We start from the raw sequence: 26490 nt of genomic DNA on the forward strand, positions 1-26490 counted from the left end.
TTTCTTTTAATAGATCTTATAAGTATTTTATATAATCCCATACAACTACTTACTTCTTTTAATGACTGAAGTATTTCATTGTGTGGATGTATTATAATTTATTTTGCCAGGTTCCTCCTGCTAATGTATGTTTAGATTATTTCCAGGTTTTTACTTCTTTGGCTGCAGTAACTGTTCCTGCAATTATGTGTTTGTGTGCAGATGAGAGTATTTCTCTAGGTTATTGCCTAAGTAAAAAAGCTGGATCAAAGAATACATGTGTTTTTTATTTTGAGAGATATAACAAATTTTAGAGATTTTGCCAGTTGTTACTTCTATTAAAAACCATATAGGAGTCTCTTTTTTCTCTTTCTTCCCCAATATAGTGTGTTATCAAACTATATGGTCTGTGCTAATCTGAAAGATGATATTCTGTTGTTACTTTAATTTATATTTTTTAATTATGAATAAGATTAAACATCTTTTTACATGTTAAGAGTCACTTGTATTTTTTTTCCTTTTGAACTGTCTAGTCATCCTTAGCCCTTATTTTTTACAATTAAGTTACTATATTTTTTCATACTGATTTATAAGTGCTAAGTCTATATACTAAGGAAAATAATCCTTTGATGTATGTGCTGTATAAATTATTTTTCCCAATTGAACATATATATTTTATCTTTGTCTTTAGCATTACATTTATGGTATACTTTCAACATTTTTCTGTAATAAAATTTATCAGTGTTTTCTTTTAAGGTGGCTGTGGCTTAATGACCTAGGAAGACCTTTTTGATTCAGTGATACAAAAATATTTTCCCATTTTTTTCTTCCACTATTTTTATGGTTTTACTCTTTTCATGTGTGGTAAACATTTTATTTAGTATTAAAAATTAAATATGGATGCAATGCTAAAAAACTTTTTTCTGAAGGTTATCTGGTTGTCATATCGCTATCAATTATTTTCCTACTGATTTAAAATGTAACCTATGTCATTATATTAAATTCTCACTTGTCTTTGAGTCTGTTTTTGGATTCTTTTTCTGTTTCATTAACCTTTTGTCTAATTATGTGCCAGTGCCAAACTTCTTTTTTTTTTAAAGCTTTTTTTAAAAAATTTTATTTATTTTAGAGAGGAGAGAGAGAGACAGAGAGAGAGAGGAGAGAGAAAGGGAGAGAGACAGACAGGGAGAGAGAGAGGAGAGAGAGACACAGAGAGAAGGTGGGGAGGAGCTGGAAGCATCAACTCCCATATGTGCCTTGACCAGGCAGGCCCAGGGTTTCGAACCGGCGACCTCAGCATTTCCAGGTCAACACTTAATCCACTGCGCCACCACAGGTCAGGCCAAACTTCTTAGATCTATGTGATGTTTTCAGTTTGGTAGGCCTTGTGGCCCCCACATTTCCTCTTTAGCAGAATTTTCCTGGCTATTCTTGCATGTTTGTTTTTCCATGTGAAATTTGGAATCAGCTTGTCTGGTTCCCCAAAATATCCTGTTGCCATTTTGGGGGGATAGTTTTAAATTTATAGACTAATTTTAGAAGAATTGACAAGTCTTCCTATCCAAGAACAGGGCTTTTCTATTTTAATTTGTTTCCTCTTATGTCTTTCATTGAGTGGTATTTTAAATTTTTCTTCATTAGGTCTTTTTTTTTAAGTGAGAGGAGAGGAGATAGACTCCCACATGTGCCCCGACCAGAATCAACCCCCATCTGGGGCTGATGCTCGAATCAGCGAGCTATCCTCAGCGCCCGGGGCTGATGTTCAGACCAGTCAAACCACTGGCTGCAAGAGGGGAAGAGGAGGAAAAGGGGGAGAGGAGGGAAAGGGAAGCAGATGGTCACTTCTCGTGTGTGCCTTGACCGGGGATGGAAGCCAGGACATCTGCACACCAGGTCGTCGCTCTGTCCAACCAGGGCCTTCATTAGGTCTTTTATTAAGTTTATGGTATTACTGAATACTTACCTTTTTTAGACATTCTTGCAAATAGTATCATCTATATTTTCTAGCCCATTGTCTGTATATGGGAAAATTATTTATTTTGACATTTATTTTATAATCTGCCAACTTGCTAAATTCTTATTTCTTATCATTTGCTGGATATCCCCTTATTCTAGGGATGTATAATCATATCTGAAATTGATAAGGATTTTGTCCTTTTCTTTCTGATTTTATATGTCTCATTTCTTTCTCTTGTTAATATACCAACTAGAACTGTGAGAACCATGTTTATAGTAGTACTGATAGTGGGCACTTCATGATGTGGGTTCTTGGATTGAGATATATATTTATCATGCTGGCCATATTATCAGACTTACCTTTTAGATGATCATTTATTTATTTTTTCTTCCTTAATTTTTGGCTGTGATGAATTATATTAATAGATTTGTTTATATTGAGCTATCCTTGTCTTTCCAAAATGGACCTAACTTAAGTCATGGTGTATTATATGTACTGTATTTTGGATTCTGTTTAATTTAATAATATTCTAGTTGAACTTTTATATCAGAATTTACTTTAAAATATTAGTTTCTGGTTTGTTATAATCTTTTTGTCAGATTTTGAAATAATTATTTTACTGGCTCTTAATGTTTTTAAATATATAAATAATTTGAATTAAGGTAATTTTACTAATGAAGATTCTTAGGTCAGTATTTTTCAATATTTTTTACTATAACCCAAAATGAGACATATATTTTATAATATGATCTGTATATATGTATATGTGTAAGTTAACAATTAGGCATTTCACAACAGCACTTTCCCCTATCCTCTGTGTGATATAATCTAATAATTTCTATTTTATTGATTTCCTTTAAAACATGTTAGTCATAGCTCACTAACAGGTCAGAAACAGCAGTTTGAAAAACATTGACTTAGGTTCCTATTTAAAAAAATAAATGTGTGGAATTGATTCATTAGTTGTTGGCATATACGGTAGTTTCATTATGACATGATGGTCATGAAAGCAGTGTGTAAATTGTGTGGTATTATGTAAATGTGAATCACTTGCTGACCTTATTAGCACACTGCCTGTCATATAATAAGAACTTCATACTGACTGAATTCTAACAAATCTGTAAATTTGTTCTTTAGAATTCTTCCTTCAGTTTGCTTAGCAAATTTCCTTGTTGTGTTGACAATAATATATTCAAAAAAATCTCACCTGGACCTTCCTAAATTATGAAATACCATTGTGTGAAATAGTGAAACTTGATTATTATGTCATGAGGGAGGTAATTATACTTAATATTCCATTCATTCGGTTTTACTTACTGATTTTTCCTTTCCAGGAATGTCTGAATCTGAACAGGCTCTTAAAGGTACTTCTCAAATTAAATTACTCTCATCTGAAGATATAGAAGGGATGCGACTTGTGTGTAGGGTAAGAATTTTTTTTCCCTCGGGAAGGACACATTTAAACAGTTATTAGACATAAAATCAATGACTTGTTGATTTACAGACATGTTATGTTGTAAGGCTGTGATTAGGCATACATACTTTTAACTTCTGATAGTGTATATAATTCTGTGAAACATTTGTTTTCACTTAAATAGCCTATTTGAATATTAATATGGCAAGAAATGTATATTTAGTTGAGAGTATTTCTATTTTCTCCATTTTATTTTAAAGAACCAGGTTTTTATGACATTTTGTCATTTTATTTTTACTAGTCATTAAAATGTAGGGCAGAGTTTAAAGCTTATATAAAGTTAAGCTAAAGCTTCTGTTGTGAAATACCTATGCAATATGGTATTAGTGGCTCATTATGGTTCACTTATTAAGTGAAGTCATATATTTATATTTTTCTAAGGAAAAAGAAGAATTGGTAGTATTTATTTAGAAAAGATCCTTAAAGTTTTTATTCAGTGTTTAAAGTGATTTGATACTCATTTTTTTGATAATCTGGAGAAATTTATATTTTTATCACTTGTGTGCTGTGATTCTTTGAGGAAAATCATTCATCTATTCTTTTCATTTCCCTGCCTTCCCTTCCCCATTATAAAAATATGACAGGACTCAGCCTCCATCAGTTGATCATTGTTTAGACTATTTAAGATGTACATTTTTGCATAGAAATCAGTCAGACTTAGCCATTTTCTAGTTAGCCCAATTTTATTTATATATTCACACATTTATTGATGAGCATTACAAATACAAATGGTTTTATGATGGAGATTCAGGATTATAATATTCAAGGTGAGGTGGACTTTATTACTCTCTCACAAACTCCTTGATAGTGCAGAGGGTACAGATTTCTATATTTATTTCCTTCTTTCCTGAATGTATTAAGAGCTTCTCTTTTACAGCTTGCCAGAGAAGTACTGGATGTTGCCGCTGGGATGATTAAACCAGGTGTGACTACTGAAGAAATAGATCACACTGTACACTTAGTAAGGACTTGACTTTTCTGCTTTGAAAAATTTTTTACATTATTAAATGTTTTAGACTTCTAAAAAGCAAGCTTAAGTTCTGAATGTATAAAGTAACTTGGCTAAGCTAATTGAAAGTAAATTTTTACTTTGTTTCAAATATAGAAATTATTCAGTAGTCAGTATTCCCATCTTAAAGCTTATTTCTGAAACCTCACATTTTATAAGTTTAGCTTTTATAAAATGATTAATTTTATTAGTGCTTGAAATAAATCATGCTACTACATACATCAAATATTCTGAAATAAAAAGAATACAACTTCTGAAACTAGATTAGTGAAAAAATTTTTCCCTTTCATGTCCACAGTAACAAGCAGTAAATAGAGCAGAATACAGGGTGAGGCAAAAGTAGGTTTACAGTTATGAGTATGCAAAACACAGTTCATTCTTACTATTTATTGTTGTATTTTCTAGATGAGCAACTGAAAACCTACTTTTGCCCCACCCTGGATTTGTAGTAAATACGACATAGAGATATATTTTTTTTATAAAGATTGCCTTTTCATGAAGGAGTTACCTTAAAACCATATAGTCGATAAGGGCATGCATTATATGAGTAAATTGTTCACAAAAGAAGAACAATAAGTAATCACATGGAAAATTAATTAAACTTGTTCTGGTCAGCAAATGCAAATCATTAAGATCTACAAAATTATTAATTATTTTTAAAAATGTTTTATATCTACTGCCTATGATGAAATGTGGTGATGGTATAAATTGGAATATTCCTTTTGAAAGGGAATTTGACGATGTTCTTGAGCATAAAAATATTTTTAAAGACTTTATATTCAAACCTTTATAAACCCTGAATTTTGGTTATTGTTCAGATGTTATAAAATACGTAGTGCGCAGTAAGAGCACTTTGAGCACTCCCTGTGGGCCAGGCGCCCTTTTGCGTGCTTCTTGTACTAACTCACTTAATACCCTCAACAACTCCATGAAAGAGAGAGTGCTAGCATCTCCGTTTTGTAGATGAGGAAACAGGTTAACTTGCCTAAGGTTTCACAACTTGTGATGGCGTTGGCGTTTTTAATCAAGACAGTCTGCTGTAAGATATGTAGAAGTATATTGTTAAGCAATGGAAAAGTGAGGGCATCTAGTTATTGGCAAAGAATAATATTTTTTATAATTGAGGAAACAAATTTAAATTTTCAGTAACCGTGGAATTGTCAGTAAAAGTGTATATTCCATAAATTGTATTATATGTGCAACTATTTAAAAATTATTAGTGTGAAGACGGTGTGGTAGTATGGAAAGAAAAATTATACATGCTGTGCAACTACCACTTTATAAAAATATCTTAGTAAAACAGAACTTGTTATGGAAAACCAGACCATTTTCTTAGTTGTTGCACATGAATGTAGTGATTAAAATGTCTCTGGAAGTATTTTACCATTTCTTAATTATATTAGTATTCATTTTTTGGTCCTAGGGATATAGGCTTATTTATATAAGAAATTGTATTTACAATATAAATGCATGTTAATATTTACTTTAAATATCTTATTAATTGAAAGAATATACTTTTAATAAGTAGTTAATTCTAAACTAGATTTTTATATTTGTATATATCTGTGATATGTAAATTTTTCTTTGATGTTATCAGTAACTGGTTTGCCTAATTGTTTGGCAGAAACTCTGTTGTATACTGTTTAAGGTAACAACTGCTGCTATTTGTAAAATGAAATATTAAACATTTTTTATTAGAGTATCTGTACAACAAATACTTTCAATTTAAAAATTTTAAAATTGGTTAATTGCATATAGATTAATTTTTTTCTTTTACACATTCCAAATAATTTTCTCTGTATTTTAATTTATTATAGGCATGCATTGCAAGAAATTGCTATCCTTCTCCCTTGAATTATTATAATTTCCCCAAGTCTTGTTGTACTTCAGTGAATGAAGTGATCTGCCATGGAATTCCAGACAGACGACCATTGCAAGAAGGTGATATTGTTAACGGTAAGAAATACTTGTGACTTTTGTCGCCATGAGCAAAGAAACAAGGTTCAGGGAGTCTGATAGTGACTTGTGTTTTGTTCACTTGCTTCCTGCCTTTAACATCCTTTTTCATATTTAAAATCTTAAATCTGTTGAAAACTTGTTTATGGTTTTAAGATACTTCTCATATGATGCGTTTAGTATAGCTGTATTTCTTTAATGCAGATTCTCATATGTGATTGGTAAACAGGTGAAAAATGTCAGTGTAATGTGGGAGTACTGTTGATTTTTTTCCCCTCTTTTTAGTTCACTAATGGTTTTGAAGAGCTCAAGTCAGGCTTTCTTATAGATAAAGAGAAACCCTTGAAGGATATATGAAGGCCTTAAGAAAAAAGCTAAAATCCTGCAGAAATGCCTTCCTTGATGAAAGGAGTTCATAAAGTGACTCTAAGGACCACTGTACTAAGCCGTCTTGGGAAGCTCCAAGTGCAGAGGAAGCAGCTGCCCAGACATTTTCTTCTGTGATTAAAAGAATGATGAAAGCTCCCCTAGATTGTGTTTATTGTTTGTTTATTTGAGAGAGAGAGGGACAGACAGACAGGAAGGGAGAGAGATGAGAAGCATCAGTTCTTCATAGCGGCTCCTTGGTTGTTCATTGGCTGCTTTCTCATACGTGCTTTGACCAGGGTGCTCTAGCTTAGCCAGTGACCCCACGCACAAGCCAGTGACCTTTGGGCTCAATCCAGCGACCTTGGTCCCAAGCCAGCTACCATGGGATCGTGTGTATGATCTCACACTCAAGCCAGCGACCCCATGCTCAAGTTGGTGAGCCCACACTCAAGCCTGGTGAGCCTGCACTCAAGCTGGTGACCTCGGGGCTTTGAGCTTGGGTCCTCAGCATCCCAGGCTGACGTCCGGTCCACTGCACCACTGGTGCATTGTTTTTCATGTTGATGAACTTGGTCTCTTTAGTGATCTAGCATCTTCCAGAAGTTACATATCAAATGAGGAAGCGTGAACCCAAGTGTTACAGGCTGTGGAGACAGCACCAACTGCGATCCTGGCTGTGAATGATAGTGGACAGTTTTTATTTGGGTTGTTACTGCTTTACTTAGGGTATTTGTTCATAAAGTTCCATAGGTTTTAAAGGGTCTGCTCAACCTTGCTTTTCATACAAACCCTGTTATTACATCCATAATGTGAGTTTTTCTAGAAATGTGTGTATTGTGCTAGAGTAAATACTCTGATATTATAGATTGACTGAAAATTCATGGTTTAAAAATACTGATTTAACATGCTCTCTAGCATACATTTAGTCTATTGTAATGGTGTAGTAAAAATCTGTATTTTTAAACTTGGGGACAAAGAGAAGGATGGATATTCACAAGTAAGTGAAAGGAAAACGAGCTTTTGAAAAACCAAGATAAGTTAAAGCAGTATTTTCTGTTTAATATCAAATGTAGCAAAGTTTTCCATTTAATGTTACTAACTCGGGTTATTGATCTTGTGTAAATGTATACTGGATGCATTTTTCTTCTGCCATGACTGATCTCTTTAATACTATAAGAGTATATAAGTTACTACTATAATCTCCCTGTTCTCCTTAGTAGTTTCATTCAGGCAGTAACTACTTATCCATGGGGGTCTAATCTGAAAATGCAGCAGTTACCGTTCTCGTTAAACTGCTTGATGCTGTCGTGTTGGAGAAACTTGATTTCAATTTTGAAGTAAAAACAAATGTGGTCTTTATATTTGTACCCTCTTTTGCAGTGGACATCACGCTTTATCGCAATGGTTATCATGGGGACCTGAACGAGACATTTTTTGTTGGAGATGTGGATGAGGGAGCACGGAAACTGGTTCAGACCACGTACGAGTGCTTGATGCAAGCCATCGATGCAGGTCAGCCCAGTGCAGGGCACCCGCTGGGCTGCTGTGCTGTGTGTTGATGGGTCTTGAGTGACCTGTCACTGCCCAGGCGTTCCTGTCTCTGCCAGCTCTGCCTCTCCCCTGAGTTAACTTTGGATTTTTACAGCAATAGTTTAAGGATGATTTGGAATCCCTTGATGAGGGTATACCAAATGATTGCTTATCATATTTTGTCTTTTCTGTGATTTATCTTTCTTTGGCTGATGATAAAGGAGGAGGAATGTGTGGGTAGTTCTTGAGTGGATTTTTTTCCGTTTTTATTCTTTCATACATAAATGATTCTCCTTTACACTTGCCTCTCCACTTTCCTTTTTTTTTTTTTTTAGTGAGAGAGACAGACTCAGGAAGGGAGAGAGATGAGAAGCATCAATGCATAGTTGTGGCACTTTAGTTATTATTCATTGATTGCTTCTCATACTCACCCTGGGGGGGGGGGGGCTCCAGCTGAGCCAGTGACCTTGGGCTCAAGCCAGAGACCATGGGGTCATGTCTATGATTCCATGCTCAAGCCAACAACTCTGTACTCAAGCCAGATGAGCCCACACTCAGCCGGTGACCTTGGGGTTTTGAACCTGGGTCCTCAGCATCCCAGATTGACACCCTGTCCACTGTGCCACTGCCTGGTCAGGCTCCACTTTCCTTTTTATATCTCTCTTTTCTCCAGTTTTTTTTTTTTCTTCTGTACATTAACACACACATACATATGCACACATACCTATGTGTATGTGTTCAGTTAGGATAAATGGAATCATTATTTGTAGTATTCTGTAATTTGGTACTTTTTAACTTAATAATGTCTTGGTACTTTTTAACTTAATATGTTAGCATATGCACCTGCATGCATAGTTCTATTGCATTCTTTTAGTGGCTATATGTTCCACAGTATAAAAATTTCTACAATGCTTCCCCTATTGGATTTTGGTGTTTTCTAGATGTCTTGCTGTTGTAGTGAATAGTATCTTTAGGAAGAGGTGTATTTCTGTAGTATTTTTTTCTAGCTGCCTCTGTCCATACAAAGAATTCATCCAGGTTTTGTTTTGTTTTGTTTTGTTTATGCTATAGCTGTGGGGAGAGAGAAGGAAAGGTTTATTGCAAATGTTAACATTCTATTACCAAACAGGACAGTTTGAGGGCAAATAACTTTTCATTGAAATTCATAGCATTTCATCTTTATTGTTCAGTGTTTTATCTGCATTCCTCCACACCCACTCCACCAACAAAAGATTTAAATTAACCCTGACCTATCATCAATAAAGTATTGGTGAAGACAGGATTCTTTGGCAAAGATATAGTTATATCTAATAACAGAGAGCTGTTGTCTTGATTGTTTTTAGTTCATTTAACATGCATGGAGATAATGAAATTTTTTCTAATTTAATGAAATTGGAGGAAAGAAAAATGAAAGCATGCGTATCACATCAGTATGTGTGAGAGTTCTTTTTGCATATTCACTGCTGATTATTAAAAATCTTTAATATTCTTGGTCGTATTGTGAGACAGATACGTTATCATTTAGTTACTTGTTTGTGAAAGCTTTAGTTTTAAATAATTGTTAGGATTACTGTTAGGTAATGTATTCAATACTTATATCCTTTTTGCTTGTCTCTGAGTTGATTGAAATAGCCAGACAGCTGAAATGTTTTACAAAGACACGGGAATAAAACTTGCCAAGAAACTACCAGAAATCAAAGAACAAAAGTTGCTTAATCTCTGGAAGGTGCTAACCACCTTTGTATCTTTTCTGCTAATTTGACTGCCCAGCATGGTGCAGAGCACTGGAGAACTTGACCAGTTACTGAAATTAGCCTTCTGGAATAGCATTTCTCAGCCTATACATTAATGGCATTTTGAATCTAATAATTCTTTGTTTTAGGGACCTGACCTATGCGTTGTAGGATGCTTAGTAGCATCCCTGGGCTCTGCCTAACTAGATGCTAAGTGCACCACCACTCCTAGTTGTGGTAACCAAAATATCTCCAGATAGTACCCTTGGAACCAGAATTGCCTCCACTTTGAGAATTAGGGAGGAATCTTCCCTTCTGTTTTCCTTCATTATTGATAAGCAGGGATTTTCTTTATTTTATACTGTGCAACATGAGTTAAAATTTTGCTTTTTCTTACACTGACTAGAGTGGATAGGGAGGCTTGAATGGAAATACAGAAAATTATTATGAAAGTTAGCATGATTTCTCAAAATCATTAACCTCTCACCCCCCAAAACTGTCAAGCTGGAACACGTGGTTAAGAACAAATAAATGTTAATTAAAATGATTCATTGATGTGTTTGCCCAGAAATTTGATTGGCTGGAGCAGGTATGTTGTACCTGAACCTCAGGCTGGAATTCAGGGGAGTAGGAGGAGACGAGGGAGTTGGGGAATCCAGACCATGGCAGATGCCCCAGGAGTCTGGCAGACCCGCTGCTAGGAGACAAGTAACAGCATGAGAACCACTTCTTTTGATTTGGTTTTTATTGAAACAGAAGTGAAAGTCATAAAAATTAAAGTAGGAAGTATATACTCGTGAGAAGTACCTTTCTATACCTACCCTCCAGAGGCAACTATGAATAACTTGAGAACCACTTATATGGGGATAAAGAAGCCCAAAAGTGTAGTTCTTTGAGAAATTGATGAGACTGAAATCCAAGACAAGTCAGGTTACCTTTTGGACATTCCTTTTTCTCCCAAGGCTCTTTCCTCTCTCACCTTTTCTGCTCATTGTAATAGAATAGCATACTTGACCTTAGGAAAGGAGAGGCAGAAAGGTGTGTTTTCCATTCTCTTGTGAAATCAGAAAACAAAAGGTGGCCCCTCACCCCACTGTATGCCTGTGGTCTTTTTCCGTATCAAAGGAGGAAGTACAGGTGCTACTGGTTTTAACTGAACCTTTGCCATTTACTGCCAGAATAGTCTCTCCATGCCTCAGTTTCCTCATCTGAAAGTTTCAGCATGTAGGCCTAGAAAACATTCAGAAAGTTTTCTGACACATAGATAATAATTAGCTAGGAAACGTTAGTTATTACTACTGTTTCATAAGCCCTCTCTTTCCCTTTTAGTGAAACCTGGCGTTCGATACAGAGAATTGGGAAACATTATTCAGAAGCATGCTCAAGCAAATGGCTTTTCTGTTGTTCGAAGCTACTGTGGGCATGGAATCCATAAACTCTTTCATACAGCCCCCAATGTGCCCCACTATGCCAGTAAGTACTGTCCAGAGGTTTGGTATTTGCTAAGTATTTATTCAAACTTTTAACAGGGCCTACTATTTTGTGTTTATTAGAGTAATCTATTAGCTGTTATAAGTAGACCCCCAAAATGTATATTTGCTCAAACATAATACATGCTTATATGTTCATCTTGCTTATATAACAGTCCAAAGCATGTGTGCTTGGTCCCTCTGGGGGTGGGGCAGTTATTTTGTGACCTAGGCTCTGTCTTTTCAACCTATAGCTTTTAAGATCACTTTGGGTTGCCCTCCTAATCTGTAGATATTGGGGAGGTGGGGGGAAGCACGGAGCGGTGGGCTTGGGAGGTTTGAATGAGCCAGTCTGGAATGGGATAGTCACTTACATGGACTTTTTATTGGCAGGAACTTAGTCACATGGCTACACTAATGCACGGAAGGGTAGGAATGCTCCGGAATAAGAGTAAACTAATTTTGGTGAATAGCCAATAGTCTCTGCTACATGTCTAGCCATCACCATTCTGATTTTTTAAATGAAATTGGTTCAGGTTGGCTAGACTTGAGTTCTTAGTGTCTGTCAGATACTGTACTATTTGTTGGTATAATTAGAGGGGTTAGACAAAGCACCTTTCCCCAAGTGGAATGCTGTCTGATAGGGTAACAGAGGAAATGTAGGGCAAGTAATGTTTCCCAGAAACTGTTTTTCTTGGGCATAAAGACACGTAGAAATAAGTCTTGGTATTAAGTAACCTAAAAAGGAATTTAACAATTGTATATATGAGCCACTGCTATGTAGACACTTTTGTGCGTATCCTTGTGCTTAAGTTTTCTCATCTGTAGAGTAGTAGGGAATGGTGCACTTACCCTAGAACTGTCATTAGGATTAAGTGAGATGTTATTACAGGGAAAGCACTTCATGTTAATTTTTAGAATGGTGATAATGATAATATACATTGTATGTCAGCAATTTTAGCTGGTGTGCCACAAGAATTTTTAAAACATGCAAGACCTGACTATTGGGTCAGGGGCAGTGACCTCTTTTCCCTTAGATCAGCAGTTCTCAACCTGTGGGTCGTGACCCCGGCGGGGGTCGAACGACCAAAACACAGGGGTCACGACCCACAGGATGAGAACCGCTGTTGTCATATATAAAAAAATGACAGCAGCCAACACAACAATAGCCATCTCTTGTGAATGTCCTGTCTTGTACCATAAGTATGTCCATCATGTAAGAGTTGCAACATACTGGTCATGTCACATAATAAGGTACATCTGATTAATTCTTGGTACCAGAAATCTTTATATACAAGTATAGGCACCTGATATTTTTAAAAGTTACTTTGGAGCAAAAGAGATGGGTAATTATTATTACTATTATTATTATTATTATTATTATTATATATAGTATATATTTTTTGTAAATCAGTCAAAGTCTATACCTATCTTTTTTGTCATATTGGCAAAAATAATACATTGGTGTGCTATAGAATTTTATTCAACGTGTGCCATGAGATGAAAAAACTTGAAAATTGCTGCATTATCTCATTTGATTATCACAACTCTGTGCATAATTTCTTCTCTCTATTTTAGAAAGCAGATTCTGTACTTAGAAAAGTAATTTTATTTAATCAACTCCACACAAACTAGTAAATAAATGCCAGTGCTAGGATTTTTACTGGGTTCTGACTGGCTTTCTAGTCAGTCTTCTGTGCTTCGTGCTGCCTAGTGAAGATGGCAGCTGTTTGGTGCTGCGTCCTGTGGGAGAAACACAGATGGACTGGGGTTCGGCTTGGCAGAGGACAGGAGGAAGAGCATTCCAGATGGAGGGGGAGCCTGAATAGGTGCTCACGCTGAGACTGAGCAGAGACAGTGTAAGCTTGGCTTAGTATTATGTGGTCAGAACTACACTGCTCACAAAAATTAGGGGATCAGGGACCGTGCAGATACTCTAGCACTTTCATTTCAGCCTTTTGTATAGCGCACTTTAACCAATGAAATAAAAGTTGGTTTTACATTTATTTGCATAATCAAATAACTTTCTCTGACTTGGCGTTTGCTTTTCTGATGTTCTTGTTTATCGTTTCATATTCATTTGGAAATATCCCCTAATTTTTGTGAGCAGTATAGTACTAAGCAGTGCCAGCCCGAGGATATTTGACTTTATTTGTAGGGATTTGCAGAAACATTTTTGGGCAGAGGAATGGCAAGGTCAAGTTGCTGTTTTGGGAAGACAGATTTGGCCACGGTATCTGGAACGTGTTGGAGGTGCGAACTGGTTTGCTTGTCAGCCTAGTGCACAGTGTGGTGGTCCAGGGGTGAGGTGGTTCAACCCTAGATGTTAGTTGTGAAGAGGAAGGGAAATGAGTGAGAAATCACTTAACAGGAGGAACTGAAGAAGAAGGCATTTAGAACTCAGTATTTGACTTAGATCAGTGTAAGGCCAGTGGCCACAGCCATGGCCGTGAAGGTTCCCATTGGGTTCTGGCAGACGGTAGAGGAACTGTAGACCTGGAGGATGGTGGGCTGTATGGCCAGTAGTCACCACAGTCATGGCCATGCACATGCAGGTTCCCATTGAATTTGGACAGACGGTAAAGAGACAGTGGAGCCAAAAATAGTGGGGCATTCCTTTATTCAAGTCTCGTACAGGCCAACGAGCAAATACACAGGGAAAACACTTCCTTTTCACTCAGAGCTCACAAAGCTGCTGACACATTCTCTGGTTCTACAACCTGGAGAATCTTCTCTGGTTTTTCCTAGAATCAAAGGCTCCACTAGTCTCTGCAGAACTTGAAAAAGCTTTTCACCTCTGGGTCCCCATCAGCCAACACCACTTCTTTTTCTGCAAAACTGACTTCTCTCTTTCCCTGCCATCTTGGCTTCTCCCTCAGCACTCTGCATCCTCTCTGCTCTCACTCTCCAAAAATGGCTTCCTTCTCCTTCTCTCCTTTTAAAACTTTTCTGGTGTGAAAACTCCTTCTCCAGCAACATTAGCATTGGCCCTTCCCAAGCAGGAAAGTAATTAGCAATTTCACAGAAATCATACCTGGCACTGCCCAGCACCATTTTTAACAGTAAAAGTGAGCAAACTCAAACACAAATTTTACAAACTCATTTGCCCAACATGGGCCATTTCATTTATTATAGTCTCATAATGGCGGATGAGCAAACAGGCAGGGAAGATCGCTTCCCTTTCTCACTCCCAATTCTCCTGGACTCATAAGCTCCCCACCAGCCTCAGCACCCCCAACCAAACAGTCCAGGTAGAAATATTGGGGCTCCTAAGCCCCTCAGCACTCCTTTCTCTCTGCACTGTCTAGCCAAAACAAGCTGGGGTAATAAAAAAAAAACCTCCAGCAAACAGGGGCACCTCCCAAGCAGGAAGGCAATCCACAATTGTCAGTCTGCCACCCCAGGTCAAGGACCCCCTGCCTTTCACAGACTACACACATGGCGCTGCCCCCATACAATGCAAAATACACACTGAGCAAACCTAAAAAACATTTGTTTACCCAACAATCAACGTTTATTAGCAGATCACATAGTTCTTTCTTTTTAAGCTGTGAATTGTGCTTGAAATAAAAGCTAAGTAACAGGAAATTAGTAGCCAACTTCATTCCTTCTTGTTAATCCCTGTAATCAGCTGATGTGCGTTCTCTTGGAATGGAAGTAGCTCCTCTGGCTACAGGGGCTTGAGTGCAAGGAGTGTGTGCAGGAGGAAATGAGAAAAGGGCTCTTGCAGAGGTGACAGACTCAGCTTTAGGTATGGATTCATATAAAGAGAGACTGAAGAAGACAGAATTTGTGGGAGAAGGAGACATGCATCAGTGATGCTGGGGTCTGCAAAATATGGCGCCACTGATATGCAAGAGATTCCAGCTGAGGTTTTAAAATACCATTTAATTAGAAATTTTAAAAAAATTCTGAAAAAAGAAGCAAGGGTGAATTAGGTATGCTTCATTTCATGTACTTGTAAAGTGCTGTGTAAAAAATGGTTTCTATAAATCAGTGTGTTGTGAGCACTTTAGGGAAGTGTTAGAGGAAACTGCTGAGAATCTTTGAGGAGCAGAGCCTTTTGAAATGTAAATGATCTCTGCGTTGGTTTGTAACTCCCTACTCCTAACCAGCTGAGGGTGGAACCAGGAAGATTGTAGTGTTAACTTTCCTCCACCCCCTTCTGTGTAAGAGAAGTCCTTATTAGGTAAGAATTTGTTTGCTCCTTTAATTTATTAATGGTTGGGAAGTAATGACAGTAATACCCTACACGTAGGATGTATATTACAATAATATTGTGAAGTAGATGATAGAGCAAGTACAAATGTTTTTTAAAAAGTGCTTAGCACAGTGTCTGCAGTAGTGTAGTTACTCAGATAACGTGTATTGGTTGAGTGAGGTATTGAGAAACTGAAACCATGAGTCAAGATGAGTGGGAGTTGTAACTTTTCTAGAATAATGAATCAGTGGCAGAAGCAGGAGTGGAACTGATTCTCTGTCAGTGCCGTCCAGAAGAGATGATGTGCATAAGTAATTGAAAACTTTCTAGTGGTCACATGTAAAGAGTGAAAGGAAATAGGTGAAATTAATTTTAATAGTGTATTTTAGTGAATCTGTAACATTCAGGATATTAGCATTTTGACATTTAATGACTGTAAAAGTTATTGAGATATGTTACGTGCTTTTTGTCTTTGAAATCGGCTGAGTTTTACACTGACGGCCTGTCTCGTTCTGACCAGCCACTTTGCACGTTCTCCGCAGCTACACGCAGCCGGCTCGGCTGCTGTATCGGACAGCAGCACAGCTCTAGATTCCTTGATCTTTTTTCTTTTCATGACACCACACTGACCCTCTTGATGTTTTCTTTTTGATATCTTTAAGGGAATAGGACCAATTCTGTATATGTAGTAATTGTGTGTTATTTGGAGAGAAAGTTCATGAGATTAGGATAAAAAATCAAAATTACATTTGGTCTTCAGATTTTGATAATACCTAAGGTGGTGGAAAGCAGCATGACAGCTGTTCACAAGGAATGATGTGGGTGAGACCGTACCTAGAAAGTGTAGTGTTCAGTTCAGCCTCTGTGGACACATCATTCATTACCTAAGTAGCCATCATGAAGACCAACAACCTTCCCAGAAAACCCCAAAAGCTGTGCTTTCACCATCTGCTGGTCAGGCCAAGCAAGTGCAGGCATTCATTGATTGGGGCTCTTACCAGTTGTTTTTAATTTTTTTTCTTTCTTTTTTTCTTCTTTTCCAAGTTGAGAGGAGGGGAGATAGAGAGGCAGACTCTCACATGCGCCCTGACTGGAACCTACCGAGTAACCCATCTGGGGCCAACGCTCTGTCCATCTGGGGCCATGCTCGCAGCTGAGCTATTTTTAGCCCCTGAGGCATAGGCTCCATGGAACCATCCTCAGCACCAGAGCCAGTGCGCTCAAACCAATCAAGCCATAACTGTAGGAGAAGGAGGAGAGAGAGAGAAGAGGGGAGGGGTGGAGAAGCAGATGGTCGCTTCTTTGTGTGCCCTGGCCGGGAATCGAACCCAGGACTTCCGCATGCTGGGCCAGCGCTCTACCACTGCGCCACCGTCCAGGGCCTGTTTTTAATTTTAAATTTAAACGGGTTCTCCATTTTTGTCTAAGATGGTCTGAAAAGGCCTATCCCTATTTTAAAATTTGGCCTTTTGTTGTGTGTGGGGAGGAGCAGGTCTAGACACTTCAACTCATAGTTGTGTTTCTCATGATGGTCCTGAAAAATACTCTTATTTAGTGAGGTTGGACAGAAAGCTGAAACGGTATTTGGAGGGAGAAATGGAATTTATTTCAAATAAAAAAGAATAGTCTTGCTAGCATTAAAATAAAATAGGTCAATGTGCAGAGGCTTTTATTCCTCTTTGATGATAAAAAAACTGAAAATTGTGGAATTATTTCTGTGGGCTGTGCCCTAACTCCCACCCCACATCCACACATGCCCCTAAACTGTTACACCTGGGTGAGTAATGGAACTTTGCTTAGTTCTGTGATTGCAATTCTAATCCTGCTATGACATGAATGGTAGCACTTTTCCTTTTATAAAAGTGATAAGCACATCTGAAATTCAGCCTGTGGGTAATCTGTATTTTCATAGAGAAACATAAGCAGAACAAACGACACCTGGGACAGTATCGGCTCTAAAGTAGGTGGTTTTCATTTGTTGAATGGTCTACTCAGGAGAGAAAAGAAAGTAATTCCGAGTGACTGATGGGAATATAGTGTACCCTTTGCAGTGAGCTTTTCAATAATACACTCTTGGTTTTTTGCTTTGCTTTGAGATTTTTTTTTCTCTTGAATTTCAGAAAATAAAGCAGTTGGAGTGATGAAGGCGGGCCATGTATTTACAATTGAGCCAATGATCTGTGAAGGTGAGAAGAGAGGATGCTGTGTGCTCTTCAGCTGGGTTTCATTTACTGTCGATTACTGATTTGTATAGATCAGTCGTCTCTTCTGCTTCCTGTTTGCTTCATTCCCATGCCCTGTCCCATCTCGAACTTGACTTAGTGTCATGTAGAAAACTAAAAATTGTAAGGGTTGGCAAGAAAGCATACTTTCTCCTGCTTGTCAGTAGACGCTGAAGCACTTGAATTCCGGACCCTTTTCATAACTGTTCTGTCAGCAGGTACAGTGTAATGATTAGAAGCCTCCATCGAGCCTGTGAAGAAATTCTTGACGTGGGGGTGGGTTGTGGAGGTGGAGCAGAGACAAGAAGTAGAGCCATTCACTGAAGTAGGCCCAGTAAAATGACATAATTCTCCACAACTCAGGAGGTAGGTGCTGTCCCCGTTTTACAGAAAGGCACACTGATCCTTGAAGGTTAAGTAACTTGCGTAAAGTCATTTAGCTAGTTACATGGCAGATTTTGTCAAGACTCCAGTGTCCTGATCGGTTCTGCCTCTTCAGGGTCATCTCTTGTCATTGGGTGGTGTCACGCGACTGTCAGGGAGAAAGCAGAGCACATGTGCTCTTAGCACTGGCAGGTGTATGTCACACTGTTGTCACTCCTTGTGATACGCCTGTGGTAATGGTGATGCACTGGTGTCAGGCTTAGAGCTGCTCTCGGAGATGTAAGAGCAATGAGTAGGGTCTGCCTCGTGAAGCCCTCGCCCTTCTTTTCTGCCAGTTCTTTGTTGGGGGTAGGGGATGCAGACTGAGGCAGTAGTGGCAGGTGGTATAACCTGGGTTCTGTGTGAGAGGCTTTACCCCTCTGTGGATCCTTCCAGTCTGTTTTTATAACCTGATCTTGGGAGAGACATCGTGTCACTTCTCCCAACTTCTCTTCCTTAGAAGTGAGTCTTTAAATGCAGCCTGCACTCAGGTGGAGGAGGGGAGCATTGGAGGTCGTTTGAGGGTCTGCCTTCTTAACCTGCGCTTTGTTGCCTTCTCTGTAAAATGGAAATTAACAGTTTGTATCCTGCCAACTACCCAGGACTGCTGTAAGAATTGAGATGATCTACACTAACACTGGGTATAGTTTATTCAGTTGCCAGAATTATACCAGGAAAGATCTAAATTCATTCAATTTTTTTTCTTTTCCTTTTTTTAGTGAGATAGAGAGAGAGGAGGGAGAGATGAGAAGCATCAACTTGAAGTTGTGGCACTTGAGTTTTTCATTGATTGCTTCTCCAATGTGCCTTGACTGGGGCGGGTGAGGTGGGGTGCTTTGGAGGGCTCCAGCTGAGCCAGGGACCTTGGACTCAAGCCAGCGACCATGGGATCATGTGGATTATTCCACACTCAAGCTGGTGACCCAGCGCTCAAGCCTACAACCTTGGGGTTTTGAACTCGGGACCTCAGCATCCCAGGTCAATGTTCTATCCACTGTGCCACCATCAGTCAGGCTCATTTCGATTTTTTTTCTTGTAGTTCTGTGAAAAGTTGTATCAACATCTTGTCTAAAGTGAAACCCAGTGCCTTTATTTTGAAAATACCATCTTGATTTGATACCTGGGAAGTATAAGACATGTCGTTACACCACCTGTGCTAAATTTAAATATCATCGTTACTTCATTTAATAAAGACAAAAATGAAGTTGGAAAGGCTTTAGCTGAAACTTAGTTGAAGTGTAAGTAGGAATTTTAATAGCGAATCTTCTAATTGGTTTTCTGTGCTATCTAGGCTATTGGACACACAGATACACCTACCCAGAGCTTGTTCAGAACACTGAATGGTGAGGGTAAGAACTGTTTCTGTTTGTTAAGGTGGCTGGCAGGATGAGACCTGGCCCGATGGCTGGACCGCGGTGACGAGAGACGGGAAGCGGTCCGCTCAGTTCGAGCACACCCTGCTCGTCACGGACACTGGCTGTGAGATCCTAACCCGGAGACTGGACAGCGAGCGGCCTCACTTTATGTCCCAGTTTTAACTTCTCCGAGATGGCACATCTCAGCAACACCTGGTTGTACTGTGCTTTTTACTGAGTACAGAGTGGAAGAGGAAATTTTTTATTAATTGTTTTGTTTTGACTATAGATAAGGAAGGACTAGAGCATTTGGCGTGGGTCCTCAAGAACTTGTCTTGGGTCTGGAAAAGCTGAGAAGAGTCAAGGAAACATGTTCCAGCTTCTTTCCGTCTTCCCCTTCCCCAAATCTCTGCACCCCTGTTTTCTCATTTGCCCTTTGAGCACTTTTACTAAACTTGTTCTAGTTGCTTTTATCACTGCCACACCTGGGCCGTCAAGAGCAGCTGCTTTTCAGATAGATGAATGTGGAAGAGGAGAATCCTTGAAACTTTAGCAACATATGTTGCTTCCGATTTTTTTTTTACTAGATATGTATGGAAATATATATGTATACATTTTAAATTCCATATATGTAATTACTGAACACTAGGTGACCTGGGTTTGTGTTGATTCTGCTCTGACAGGGTTATATGCTGTCATAATGGACCCCTAGTTTGCAGTGATTTAATTCCCAGTTGGGAGTTGACCTCCTTCCCCACCATGCTGATTATTTGCCCCTGTAGCTGTGTGTAAGGAAGCACTTGGTCAGACTCTTTCAGTGAATAGATGTGACAGAATTCACTTTGGGCAAAGGTTATTAGGTTTTAAAAAAATCTAGTTTATGGCAAAAATAGCCGTGCTCCAAGTGGTTGGTAGCTGTTGCAGAGCATGAGGATTTTGTAATACTTGGCTATTTCAGACCTCCGTTTGGTCAGACTGGGAGGGGGAAAGTTCCCTTTCTTCCACTTTCGATTTTATTTTAAGGGCACACCTTGTGGAGGTGGCACTGTGGCATTTGATGGGGAAAGCCAGTTCTGAAATCTCTCCAGCAGTGAGCAGCGTAAGTCAGGAGAGATGTTAGATCCTAACATTTAGTAAACCTGGTCGTGATGAGAAAGGCGCCTCTTTGAGGACTGGACTGTTCCCTTGCGGGAAGAATACAGCTGTCCTTGGAGTGCTGAAAGCACACTTCACCTTTACATCGCCAGAAGCCTCATTAGAAATTACCTCAGCTGCCCAATATCTGTGTTCCTTTCAGTAGTTTGGTCCAGAAGCGATTGTACCCAGGGAAGGCATATCAGGTCAAAGTCATTGTCATTAGCACGTACTTGATTACTGGGTTTCAAGTGACTTCCTTGTAAAATGATTTGATACCACTGACACATAATACTTGTACAAGAACATCTCTCCCGGAGTGCCTCAGACCTTGTTGCTTTAAAAGAATGATGATAATGTTTTCATTTTATTATTTTAATGATTTAGTCAAGTGACCGAATCTGGTATAGATTTTTGGGGGGGGTATGTGTGTGAAGTTTTTTTATCAAGCTGTAATATTTGTGAATGGAATGCCTTGCAATATGAATGTTAATATAATGTGTAAAGGGAGATTAAAACGTTTGTGTGATTACCCGCCATGTAGTCATTAACGTTGCAGCCTTTGTTTGGGATTTCAGAGGGAAATGGTGGGAATGGGTTGGCTGGTTTCAGAATTCAAAATAAACAAACACAACCATTTGACTCAAAGTACTTTTTCAGGTTTAATGACCATGTAAAAAATCCAGAACTTTGTTTAGTTAAGTGTTCTACCAGCAACATTTGAGATGCAACCATGTTTTTGAGAGCTATTAAGACAGAGAATGCTGAATATTTAGGGGAGCTTTTTTTTTAAAGGGGACGGAGAGTTAGAGATAGAGACAGACAGGAAGGGAGAGAGATGAGAAGCATCAATTCTTTGTTGCGGCACCTTAGATCATTGATTGTGTTCTCATATGTGCCTTGACCTGAGGGGCTACAGCAGAGCAAGTGACCCCTTGCTCAAGCCAATGACTTCGGGCTCAAGGCAGCAACCATAGGGTCATGTCTAGGATCCCATGCTCAAGCCAGTGACCCCGTGCTCAAGCCGGCGACCTTGGGGTCTCGAACCTGGGTCCTCCATGCCCCAGTCTGATGCTCTGTCCACTGCGCCACTGCCTGGTCAGACCAGGGGAGCATGTTATGTACTGATAATAGAATTAGCTGTGGGCTGATTCAGTGTCTATCATCACAAAATGAGCTCCAGGAAAACGTCCTGGGGGTACAGTTTTTTTTGTTGTTGTTGTTAAAAAAGATAAAACACCACACTGGTGATGATGCTTTTCTCAGTTTGAGAGATTTAAAAATAATATGGGCTCTTTTCTAATTTTATATGTCTAATTATAGATGTTTATTAGATTTAGATAAGAAAACTAGATCTAGTTTTATTCTGCCAACTTCTCAAAATGGGCTAATGTGTTAACTGATTTTAATTTTCTTTTTTAAAGTATTAATATAAATGACTTTAATGGTTGGGGCAAAATCAGTAGGTATATAAGAAATAATAGAGGCCTGACCTGTGGTAGCGCAGTGGATAAAGCGTTGACCTGGAACGCTGAGGTCGCTGGTTCAAACCCCAGGCTTGCCTGGTCAAGGCACATATGGGAGTTGATGCTTCCTGCTCCTCCCTCACTTCTCTCCCCCCCCTTCTCTTTCTAAAAATGAATAAATAAAATCTAAAAAAATAATAATAGAATCTGAACTCAAATGGGCTTCAGAGGTCCATTTCCAGAGAAGAGCTTTGGAAGGAAAAGTAGACCCTTGTGAAGATGTTTAGTTTCTAGCACTTCCCAAGATCCATCTTAGGAGAAATCAGCTTGTACACAGGAGGTGTAGTTTCCAACACTGTCCACTGTGAACCTCTGAGAGATGTGGATTGAATTGAGGGCACCAAAGTAGAAGTTCTCAAACAGCTTTAAAATGTTTCTGTCATCAAATGATTCTCTTCCTTTGTAGCTGTATTTGTCGTTCACTCTGTAGGGATTGTACCTGCCTTCCGCATTGGGGTCTTTCTTGGACAGAGTATTCATGATGGTAGCATGGAGTTCCACACTATTCCACTCTTTCACTAGGAGTCTGGATGCCTGCAAATGTGTCAGCACTCGATCAACTAATTCCTGCAGCCTTTCGGAGCCATCTTTCATATGAACTTCGGCATAAAAAACATCCACCCTGCCAGGATCACCGTTCATGTGTTCTGTTCCTTCCAGCTCTACTTCCAGGGCTTTGCCCCAGAAATGTCAGCAGTAAGTTCCTCTTCACACTGCTTTAACATCTCATATGTCTGCTGGATCTCTTGCTCACTCGAGAGCACAAACATCCCAATAATTAGGTGAAGTTTTTGGGGGTTCTGGAAAACGGTGCTGTCAACTCCATGATCCATGGAGCACCTCTCCAGTACTTCCTCCTGGAACTTCAGGAATCATTCCTGAACGGCAGCTTCATTGAGGAAAAATTCAAGGAAGTGAGTGAGGGGCTGCTTTCTTCTAAAAGTGATTAAGAGAACATCCGTCCGAGTTCAGGTTAAAATTACTCCACTTCATCGCTGGCCAGTGGTTATAATTTCTCCTTCTTGTCCAGGTTTAGGAATATCAATAGAAATTTTGGTCTGCACTTCAGGTTGCTTGCTGGTGTCCTCTCTCTTTCCAACTGGATGCTTGTAGAGCAGGCTGGGGCCTGCACGGTACACTGGAACTTTGTTGGGTCTGCACCACCTCGTCACCATCAGTGTGCATCCTCTGCACACTCCATTGCGCCTCGATAGAAGTCCTCATCCTTTTTCATGTTGCTAAGTCTGTTCTTGGATGGGATTCTTCCATAAATCCATCCACCAATCTTTATAAGCTTGGGCTCAGGACTTCCATGATACTTCCCCAAACAATGTTTTAGTGAAATGGCCAAAGCAACTGAAGACGGCTCCGCTGCTGCAGGTAACCACGGTAGGGAGAGCAGCAAAGGACCTGGAAGTCCTTTTTATTTTTTGTATTAATTTTTTAAAATATTTTTTATTTTTTTTCTGCTAGTTCTTCTTGCCCCTTTGGGATTATAATTTAGAAGAAGGGAAACATATTAGCCTTTTAATTTCATGTCTTTTGCTGATAAAATGAATTAAGCTATGTTAGAACTCATTTACCAACACCATTATACCACTTGCCATCCACATGTCTTAATTGGAAGAGGAGGGTTAGGAATTTGTTTGCCATCTTAGCTTGATTCCTCAATTTGTTCTGTAATCATTTCTGTTTTTTTATTGGGTTTGGTTAAAATTGAGAGCAGGATGCTCCTTGTTAAGGTTAAATCCCCTAAATGCACTCTCACGGTATCAGTAAGCTTTTTTTTTTTTTTTTTTTTTGCTTTTTTCCGAAGCTGGAAACAGGGAGGCAGTCAGACAGACTCCCACATGTGCCCGACCGGGATCCACCTGGCATGCCCACCAGGGGAGATGCTCTGCCCCTCTGGGGCATCGCTCTGCTGCATCCAGAGCCGTCCTAGCACCTGAGGCAGAGGCCACAGAGCCATCCTCAGCGCCCGGGCCAACTCTGCTCCAATGGAGCCTTGGCTGCGGGAGGGGAAGAGAGACAGAGAGGAAGGAGAGGGGGAGGGGTGGAGAAGCAGATGGGTGCTTCTCCTGTGTGCCCTGGCCGGGAATTGAACCCGGGACTCCTGCACGCCAGGCCGACGCTCTACCACTGAGCCAACCGGCCAGGGCCTAAGCTATTTTTTTGTCTTATTTTTTTCCTTCCAATTTTTTTATTTTGAAAATTATAAGTTTATAGAAAAGTTGAAAGTAGAGTACCATGAAATAATCATATATCCTTTTCTTATATTCAAAATTGTTATTTTTAATCTCTATATAAAGTACACTTTTCACTTGGAAGAAGTGGCATCGGACTCCATCTATTCAGATTACAAGAGTCTCAATGTATGCTTTTTGGGTTTACGACGCTCACTCCCATAAAAACAAAAAAATTGAGATGTGTTTCAGCTGTGCCGTTAGTGTCCTACTTACTACATGGGCGAACTAGTTAAGTTGCATGTGGTGGAACAACACGCAGTAACGCGGAATCTGAGCGAGGGTGTTGGCATCCCCAGTACACTTACCTACGCCACTTTGGACTGCTAAAAGCCAAAGTGTCCCGTTTGTGCTAGGCTAGGGTGTGCTTTGACTTTCACCAAAATTTGGGTTACATCATTGTCATAGGAATGGGACTGAGTCGTAACCCGAGGACCCCGTACTATTACAGCATGTCTTTTAAAACCTAAGGACATTTCCTACATGATCATAATACATGTCCCTTTGGAATTTAACATTGATACAGAATTGAAATTCAGTGATTTTCAGCCTTTTCCATGTCATGGCACACATAAATATTACTAAAATTCTTCAGCACACCAAAAAATATATTTTTTGCCTATCTGCCCCCCCAAAAAAATAGGTAAAAAAAAATTTTATTTTTTTTTTGCATTTTTCTGAAGCTGGAAACAGGGAGAGACAGTCAGACAGACTCCCGCATGTGCCCGACCGGGATCCACCCAGCACACCCACCAGGGGCGACGCTCTGCCCATCCTGGGCGTCGCCATGATGCGACCAGAGCCACTCTAGCGCCTGGGGCAGAGGCCAAGGAGCCATCCCCAGCGCCCGGGCCATCTTTGCTCCAATGGAGCCTTGGCTGCGGGAGGGGAAGAGAGAGACAGAGAGGAAGGCGCGGCGGAGGAGTGGAGAAGCAAATGGGCGCTTCTCCTGTGTGCCCTGGCCGGGAATCGAACCCAGGTCCTCCGCACGCTAGGCCAACGCTCTACTGCTGAGCCAACCGGCCAGGGCCTAAAAATAGGTAAAATTTTGATTCATTCACACTGGATGGCTATTGTGTTGTCATTTTTTTATTTGACAGTCAGTACCCCTGACTAAATAGGTATTGTATATATTTAAAATTTTTTGTGGCATACCAGTTGAAAATTTCTGGTCTAATGTATCATACATGTTCAAGCTTGAGTCTCAATTTCTCCCAAGATGTTCTTTAAAGCTTTTTTTAAAATCCAGGATCCAAACCTATGGCATTCAGTTGTCATGTATCTGTAATCGAGCAATTCTCCCACTTTTTTTAAAAATGAAATTGACACTTGAAAAAGCAGGTCAGTTAGCTGATAGAATTCTGTATTTCTCTGATTGTTTCTCACAAGTAGGTTTAGTTTAAACAATTTGACAGAAGACACCCATAAATGGCATGTGGCTTGTACCATTCATTGTGTAATGTCTCATCAGAAGGCACATAATGTTATCACATTATTGCTAATATAAGTTTGTCAGTTGGTTTCTGTCAGATCTTTCTATTTTAAGAATATCTTTATTCTTAAGCAAATAACCTGGGAGGAGATGCTTGGAGACCATTTGGATATCCTATTGACTCAGTAGTTTTAGCATTCATTGATAATCCTTGCGAGAATCCATTATTTTATTACATTAGAGGCTGCAAATTGGGACTTTCAAAATCTAGCATTTAATCTACATTATCAGCTGGCACTCATTTACAAAGAATCACTTTTTTCTTTCCTCTGTTTTTTTTTTGAGTGTCAGTGTAGGCTTCTTTTTTTTTTTTTTTAGGGAGAGGGAGAGAGATGAATAGCATCATAGTTGCCTCACTTTAGTTGTTCTTTGATTGCTTCTCAGATGTGCCCTGACCTGGGGCAGGGGGGTCCTCAAG

At 39.3% G+C, this 26490-nt stretch overlaps 1 protein-coding gene and 1 pseudogene across 1 annotated transcript in view; one reads left to right on the plus strand and one right to left on the minus strand.

Annotated features, from left to right (window-relative positions):
• METAP1 (methionyl aminopeptidase 1) overlaps nt 1-21913 on the plus strand; it is a 92416-nt gene extending 70503 nt beyond the window's left edge. The window contains exons 5-11 of the mRNA XM_066385334.1: nt 3271-3362; nt 4288-4371; nt 6237-6375; nt 8125-8256; nt 11337-11480; nt 17798-17863; nt 19697-21913. Coding sequence (XP_066241431.1) covers nt 3271-3362; nt 4288-4371; nt 6237-6375; nt 8125-8256; nt 11337-11480; nt 17798-17863; nt 19697-19860 — 821 coding nt within the window. The 3' untranslated portion in view covers nt 19861-21913. The remainder of the gene's footprint in view (nt 1-3270; nt 3363-4287; nt 4372-6236; nt 6376-8124; nt 8257-11336; nt 11481-17797; nt 17864-19696) is intronic.
• Nucleotides 21914-22323: 410 nt separating this feature from the next.
• LOC136406252 (activating signal cointegrator 1 complex subunit 1 pseudogene) lies at nt 22324-24121 on the minus strand (annotated as a pseudogene).
• Between the last annotated feature and the right edge of the window lie 2369 nt (nt 24122-26490).

This window comes from Saccopteryx leptura, chromosome 5 (assembly GCF_036850995.1).
Source record: "Saccopteryx leptura isolate mSacLep1 chromosome 5, mSacLep1_pri_phased_curated, whole genome shotgun sequence".
In the NCBI taxonomy this organism is placed as follows: domain Eukaryota; kingdom Metazoa; phylum Chordata; class Mammalia; order Chiroptera; family Emballonuridae; genus Saccopteryx; species Saccopteryx leptura.